The 8718-nt window shown below is 31.5% G+C and overlaps 1 protein-coding gene across 1 annotated transcript; it reads left to right on the forward strand.

Moving 5' to 3' along the window:
* The first annotated feature begins 2313 nt into the window (after nucleotides 1–2313).
* LOC110918410 (glucan endo-1,3-beta-glucosidase 14) lies at nucleotides 2314–5685 on the forward strand. Its single transcript, XM_022162736.2, has 3 exons — nucleotides 2314–2515; nucleotides 3118–4193; nucleotides 5292–5685. The coding sequence occupies exons 1-3, from the start codon at nucleotides 2380–2382 to the stop codon at nucleotides 5364–5366; spliced, it is 1287 nt and encodes a 428-aa protein (XP_022018428.1). The 5' UTR covers nucleotides 2314–2379; the 3' UTR covers nucleotides 5367–5685.
* Nucleotides 5686–8718: the final 3033 nt, after the last annotated feature.

Consider the following 8718-nt stretch of genomic DNA (forward strand, 5'->3'; position numbering starts at 1 on the left):
TGTTACAGTTAGGTCACTTAAGTTTCAAAAGTGTTCTAATTAGATCAGTCAACATTTATTTTTCATTAAAATTAAGGGTTTTTTCATCTATTTCATAGGTCACCGTGGTGATGTGGATTTTTATTTCTTTTTTCCCTTTTATTTGATGCTAACTCGAGTGACGTGGATTGTAACTTGTTTTTTAAAATTTTTAATGTAATTAAAGTGTTTTTATTTTTAATAAATATAATTTCATATATTAAAATAATCCAAGCCCAACATCTTATGCTACATTTTTTCTTGACACATGGAAAAAAAGGACATGGCTCGATTTGAATGTTAAGTTATCTAATTGGGACAAAAACGATATGAATGACCTAATTATAACACTTTTAAAACTTTGTTACTATTCCGTGACATTTTCCCTATTATAGCTAATAAAAAAGTTACATCTTTAAAAACGTGTATTACATGGGTTGATTAAACGCATGTACTACACAGGTTGATTAAATATAATATAATTGGTTAACACATATGGTCGTCAATATATGTTTTTGAAAAAAAAATGAACTTTGATGTATTATAACATTTTACTTTGTTTTCTATTTATTTATTATTAGTTTAGAAACTTGTGTATTACACAAGTTAACATTTTACTTTATTTTTTATTTATTTATCAATAGGTTAGAAACTTAAGTATTTTGCATGCTTGACTCAATGAAATTTTTAATTAATTAGTCATTAATAAGCGGGAAAAGTAAAAGAAAACGTTAAAAGAAAAAAAATATTATTTTTTTAATTTTCATAGCTGTCGGTTATTAAATAGTAAATAAAGATAAAGATTATAAACTTTTATATAAACAATTAAAACTATCTTTATCTTTATAAATAATAAAAACGTTAATATATAGTTTTTAGTTTTATTAGTTAATATATGGTTATCGGTTATCCTTATTCTTATAATCAAAATCTTTTAATTTTAATAATTAATATATGGTTAGGAGAAGGATCCGTTAGAAACCACCCTTTATTGCGAGAACCGCGAGAACCAATGTGAACACAGCAAAAAATACCTAAATATAGCTAAAAAATACACAAAAAAAAATTAATATTTTTTAGCTAAAAATCGCTAATTTTCGTTACCAAAATTTTTTTTTATTTTAAAAAAAGTTTTTTTTTGCTACTAAAAATAGCGATTTTTAGCTAAAAAATATTAAAAAAATGTGTGTATTTTTTAGATTTTTTGAGGTTTAGTTTTTAGCATTTTAGCTTGGGTGGAGTGGAGGGGGGGGTTAGGTTTTTTTTGGGTGGTGGGGGTTAGGGGTTTTTTTTTTTTTTTTTTTTTTTTTGAGAGGGGGGGGGGTTAGGTTTTTTAAGGTTTTTTTTGATGTGTTCACATTGGTTCTTATAGTTCTCACAATAAAGATGGTTCACAAATGAACCTTACCCTATATGGTTATCACTTATCTTTATCATCAAATCTCTTCTACAAATTTAATTGAGACCACATGTGTCCCCAAAGTGGTTTATTTTATTATATAGTATAGATTTTCGTGTTAATACATATATGGGTGTTTATATATGTAGGGTGGAGTTCAGCTACAAAGTCCATTTTTCCTACAAAGTGTACAAAGTCATAAAACGTCACAATTTCAGCCATAAGACACACTCAAAACCCACAAATAACAGAGTGAAGATCACTAAAACACAATATCCGAACCCTAACAGTCCATAAAAACTTCAAACACACCATCGTAGAACTATGAATATAAAACACAACATGATAATCAACATAAAACACATTAATGTTAGTTATTCGAAAATCAAAGGCTTATCATCCAAAACACAACACAAAACCCTTCAAATATGATATTATAGTTATCTCCACTTTGTTATTTGTGGGTTTTAAGTGTTTTTTATGGCTGAAATAATGGTGTTTTATGACTTTGTACACTTTGTAGGAAAAATGGAATTTGTAGCCAACTCTAACCTATATATGTATATGATTATTAATTAAACATTACTACACTAATTTTTAGGCCGAATATAAAATATAGTAGGTAACCTTAATATACATTTTCAAGTTTGATCCATTGGTTGTATTTATTTTTGTATTACGAACCTTTTCTAGTTATTTTATAATACTAAATAAGTTATTTAATTGTTAGTTAATTACAATTACTTTAATGCGAAGAAAGTGATGTTCACCCAAAGACTTCGGTCTCCTCATGAAACAATAAAATATGTATTGATAAAAAGGGGGCTTGCCTTTTAGGACAACTACTTAAGGGGAAAGATAGCCCCCAACCTAAGGCAAACCTCTACGTTTACACTTCTCATTACCTTCAATTTCTATTTTCTAACAAGCAAAGAAAAGAATTCTTACTGCAAAAACCATATATGCGTACATATATATATCACCTTCATCTTCAATTCTCTAAATCTCTCTATCTCTCTTTAGCTTATCATATGGAAATTTGTCTTAGAACAACTCTCACTGTGCAATGTGTTCTTGCAATCCTTCTATCTTTATCAGGTTTGTTTGATTTTGTGGGATCCTATAGTCATAGTTGTTAGGGAAGTTCGGTTATGATTATTGATTAATATACATGGATTTGGTTAGCATAACTCATTTAGACTAATTCGGGTGCCGCCATTAAGGCATTTCTCGTAGTTTGTGAGTTACCAGGTACCCGCGGATGATAGTCCCTATTGGGGAATTTCGGCGTTATGGTTTGTCCACAAGAACGAACTTGAACATGCGCATGTGGGATCGGTGGCGGGCCCAGGGTTGCATTACATATTTTAAAATTTATATTTCAAAACAAAAAAAATATAAAAAAATTATTTTAGTGAAAATATTAAATTATTTTATTTAAATAAAATTTTAGTAACTAAAAATAAATGGAAAAATTGATGATCATATATTACAATGTTTTTATGTGTTGTTGTACCTTCCTATTGAGACAACTTTCGTGTTTCAAGAATAATATTTTTTGTCATGAGACAACGGACTAGAAGCTGTTTTAAGTTTTTTTTTTTTTTTTTTTTTTTTCTCTTTACCTCTTACAATAGGTTTTTATATCGTTTGAATTCATGATGTTAATGCATGTTTTTATGTTATTTGTGTTCATACAGGTTTTAGATTTGTTGAATCGCTTGGTATTAACTACGGTCAAGTTGGCAACAATTTGCCCCCGCCAGACAAAGTTCTTGTACTTCTGGAGTCACTAAGAGTCACCAAAACTCGAATCTACGATACGAATCCGGATATCTTAACCGCATTTGCGGGTTCTAGTATTGAAATCATTGTAACAGTGGAGAACGACATGTTAGGGACGTTAATGGACCAACAACAAGCATTACAATGGGTAACTTCACGTATAAAACCCTATGTTCCAGCCACAAAAATAACCGGTATAGCGGTTGGCAACGAGGTGTTCACCGGAGACGATATGACACTGGTGGATAACTTGGTTCCAGCAATGGTTAGCATCCAACGAGCTTTGAATCAATTAGGGTTGCAACAATATATTCAAGTGTCCACTCCGTCGTCATTAGCGGTTCTTGCTAATTCTTATCCGCCATCCGAAGGGGCGTTTACGCCAAAGCTCACAACGATAATGACGCAACTTTTACAGTTTCTTTCGGCTACAAAATCGCCATTTTGGATCAATGCATACCCTTATTTTGCTTACAAAGATAGCCCTGATAAAATCTCTATAGATTACGCGCTTTTCAACCCTAATTCGGGAATGATTGATCCGCGTACTAATTTGCATTACGACAACATGTTATATGCTCAAGTAGACGCGGTTATATTTGCAATGGCGCGGTTAGGGTACGGTGGGATCGAGGTCAGGGTGTCCGAGACAGGATGGCCATCAAAAGGTGACCCTAATGAAGTTGGTGCAACACCACAAAATGCAGCTATTTACAATAGGAATTTATTAAAAAGACAATTGAGTGGTGAAGGGACACCATTGAGGCCTAAAATGAGGCTCGAGATCTACTTGTTTGCTTTGTTTAATGAGGATATGAAGCCCGGCCCGACATCTGAGAGGAACTACGGGTTGTATCAACCCGACGGTTCCATGGCTTATAATGTTGGGTTAACGGCTCTATCGACAAGCACTACAACCCCGTCAACGTCGACATCGACGCCAAAATCGACCCCTTTGTCTTCTATCACGCTTACTTCGATGGCTACCAAGGTTAGTATTAATTAATATTATCGTCGTACGGTAGATATAATATATATGAACACAAACCTTATATAAAAGTTACTCGTGGCAATTTATTGAGCAAAGAATATGCGAGTAAAGGTGGTTTACGTTTGAGTAAATTGTTTTACGAGATAACCGGCAGAAATAATATATTTTTATTTTTATTGTTCTTTGTTTTGTGTTTATGTTATTTCGTTTCTATAATTAATTATTTTCTTTAAAAATATAATTTTGCCTGTGTTTTTTTTTTTCTTACAATTGTTATGTTTTTAAATTTATTTGTTACACCAATAATAATTTGTAATTAGATTGTCTAATATAACAAACCTTATGTTTTTAATAAAACATAATTTATAAGTATATAATATATATTATATATGTAAATATACGGTGAGGTTCTAAAGTGAACACTACTGTATTTGCGAACTGAGTGAAAAAATCCTGGCTATTGATTTACACACGTGTATGGCTACGATTTTATCACCAAATCGTAAAATACACTAGTGTATTTCATCATCAAATCCTGACAATTGATTTACACACGTGTATGGTCAGGATTAGTTCGCTCAATTCGCAAATACACTAATTTTCACTCTTGAACCTAATCCAGATAGTATTTATATATTTGTTACTTTTTTTTCTTATGAAGATAGGCCCACATTTATCATAACGTCACCATTGTCAATGGTGCATCCAAAAGGAGCAATGCATCTCATGTCAATTCTTATACAAGTATTACATTACAATATATACAAATAATACTATAACAAAATATTATAATTCTTAAATAATATATCATATGAGATTTGATATTATTAAGTTTTCTTTTATGGACTGAATTATACTTTACACTTTGTGCTTTTCTTGGTGCTCCGTAGAATCGACCTGATATGCATGTGAACGCATATGTGCACCTACTATACAAATACATATGATTTTTAACTAAACTAGCTTTCTTTATAAAATGACACATCATGATTTTCCAATAAAATATGGTTGAGATATGTCGGCATTGTATGATTAAACATCTTAGATACTTCTCTCATACGGTATAGTTTTATAATCAAATACATTTTATTGCTACAGATAGAAAGAGTTGCGGATCATCATCTACGGCTGGTGTGTTGGATTTCCGTCTTCTTGTTGGCAATGTCCATTTAGATGTTGTCATTTTAACCAGTCCAAAAGTCACTTATGTACATACATGAAACGCGCTTTGGCCTTTTGAGCTTCCGTATCTTCCACGACGTTGATAAGAGCCAGAGACGCGTTTGTGCTCCATCTGATCTGACGGTCTCGATTCATTCTATACAAACTAATTATTTTTTCATGATGATCTCACGGTGTCACAGAAAATTTAATTAATTGGTAGTTAGAGAAATTGTTACCAAGTTCGTTAGTCAAAAGGATGATAAGTATGATTAATTTATGTATTTTATTTTAATATTTTATTATATTCAATGGAAAAGTATTAGAAATATATTGTTGTGATTGGATTCAAAGAAAAGCCATTACTTTGGACGTGGAATCCATGACTGTTTGCATATAGAATATGTAAATCATAAAGGTTTATGGTCATAGAATTTCGTTAACCCGATAATATATATTATGCATGTATTTGAGTTTTATTTAAAAACAAAAGCTTCTTGCATGCAGTCGCTAAGTTTTAGCTTTCAATGTCATCACTAAATTTTGAAGAAAACATTTTTTTGCGACGGATAATTGTGTCAGTCGCAAATACTTTTCTGAAGCAGTGGATCACTCTCCCACGCACATATATAAGCGTCACCATTCATCACTGCCATCCTTTTCTCAGTGCACCTTCTCACTTTTGAGATTAACAATTAAACGCATGCATCTTTTCTGATAAAGAATCCATAAGATTAAAGAAAATGACAACTTTCGGGAAATACTTACAGATATTTATTTTTTTTAATTAAATTCTAAGCTTATACGTAGTTATACTTTATAACTTACTAAACTTTTATGAAAATAAGTTATTTATATATCACTACTTGAAAACTGGGCATTTTGGACGATTTGTGAGCGAAATGACTAGGGATGAGCTCGGTATCGAAAGTACCGGTATCAAAAATCCCCAAAAGTGGGTACCGGTACCGGTACCGAATATACCCGGCACGGTACGGTTCGGTACCGATACGGTACCAGTATTTGAGGGTAAAACCGGTAAATACCGATACCGTACCAGACCGGTACCGAAAATCTCAAAAGTCGATATCGAATCGGTACCGAAAATATACTCGGTTTGGTAAATTCGATACCAGTACCGGTTCGGTACCAAATAGTAGTTAGGTTAATACCGAAAGAATACCGGTTCGGTAAATTTAAAACTGGTTTAAAGAATTAAAGGTAACAGATTAATAATTATTTTAATATAAATGATAAGTATAATACTATAATTATTTTGAACATGTAATGAGATTTTGACTAATACTCTAAGTTAGGTTAATACTTTATCCCATAAAATGAAGAAAAAGCGTTATTAACCTTTTTTTGTATAAATTACTTTCATGGACCATTTTTTTCATAGACCACTTTTAACGCTAATAGTAGTTTTTGACTTGGTTAAATTAGCATATGTATATGAGACAATTTATATGTATTAAGGAATAATTTACCGTAAATTACGGTGTCTTTAATAAGGTTATTAAAAAATTGCAAAAAAAGGAAAAGAAGTTTACGCAAAGAAAAAGGTAAACCTATCCTAAATCCTAATGATATTTCCATTATAGTTGTTACCTTATCACATAAATAAATTATCGATTATAATGTATTAACAGAACAAAAGTATATAGATATAAAGTGAAACGCCGAACACGTAAAATGTTTGAAACTTGAATGGTCAGGGAGTTTGTGAACATCATCATCAAGCAAAGGTGCTACTTGTTCCACTAGATGGTTCACTTTTTCTTTATGTAAACATTCAAGGTAATATTATAATAAGATGTAATGTAATAAATTAAAAAATAAAATTAACAGGCCTGCATTTTTTTATATACACCTCACGTCTTACATGAATACATATCGTTTTCGGTTTCAAAACCACATGACTCCAATGCGTATGACCTTCAATTTTTTTCTATCATATAGGTTTTTAGTATCTAATCTATTTATAGGCATATCTAAACACGAACTCTAAAATACTCGAATTCGTGTTTGTTTCTTACACTTTTAGTCAAGATTGAGTTTATTAATATCCAATTAGTATATTCATCTTTAACTCAACTCTCTATATTTACTTTGTTTATTGTAAATATGTTAACCTCGCCAGGTCTTTTTTCGGTGTGTATCTCAAGAAAGTGAAATGGCACGTGGGAGGCATGTAGATTCTTTCGCGAATTGTATAATATTTTATAGAAAACTAATTTTTGAAATAGTAGTTTCATAAAACGTTTTAGTCTAGCGGTATCAATTAAGTAAAGTGTGTAGTTAAAATATTTTTTTAATTGGTTAAAGGTTCTAGTCTTATACGAGGCTATACAAGGCTATCTATATAAGCAGGTTTATAAGGTGTGTATCTTTTTTTTTTTTTTGGGTAAAGGTGTGTATCTATATAAGCAGGTTTATAAGGTGTGTATCTTAGTCGTTCTAAAATCAAAAAATTAAAAAAAATGTAGTTTGATGCTTATGTGTATAGATTACGACTTTATAATTAATGTAATATCTTACAGAAACGGAACCAAAACCTTTTAACCAAGAATTCATTATAAGTTCTCTTTTATACTGACTACAGTTAAATACTAACGAGTCAATTTTTTTTCTTTACAAAAAGAACCTTAGACCTTATCTATATATAAAAAAATCTGATGAATTCAACAGGGCCCCTCCCCGGACATTAGGGGAAGTGTTCATAGTTACGAACAAATAATATTTAACTCGTTCAACTTATTTATTGTTGTCATGAAATAAAATCTTATATAATTCACATTTATATAACTAAGATGAAATGGAGAGGTTGAAGATCGAGGATGAGGGCAACATGGTGCATGAACATCCTACCAAACAGTGACGGTTAACTTTCGGGTCGTTTGGTTGCTTTATTCGAACATGCTGCAGCCGTAAATAGACCCAATTGAGGACCCATCACCATGTGCACTTCCACATACTCTTTAACTAATTCGTATTAAATAAATGTCACTTTTTAAAAGACTTGAATCTAAAACAATTTTCCATATAAACAAATAATAGCTCTTATTACTATGACCACAAAAGGTTCACTAACAAATATATTTTTACATTAGCGCTTTTTTACCACTTACGTTCATAATTATGGCAAATTAGCATGCTGTAGACAGAGTTTGGTTTTTCTATAATTTTAGACTGGTAAAACAAGCTAAAGCAAGTCGAGTCGAACTAACTTGAGTTTAAACCATACTGAGCTAAGTTGGCTCTAGTTTAAACAAAGCTAAACTCGAGTTGGCCCTCTCTTAGCTTGTGCTTGTGTCACACCCCGATTTCCACGTGTTTCACCGATGGGCCCGGTGGGGGATTA

This window comes from Helianthus annuus, chromosome 16 (assembly GCF_002127325.2).
Source record: "Helianthus annuus cultivar XRQ/B chromosome 16, HanXRQr2.0-SUNRISE, whole genome shotgun sequence".
NCBI classification, from domain to species: domain Eukaryota; kingdom Viridiplantae; phylum Streptophyta; class Magnoliopsida; order Asterales; family Asteraceae; genus Helianthus; species Helianthus annuus.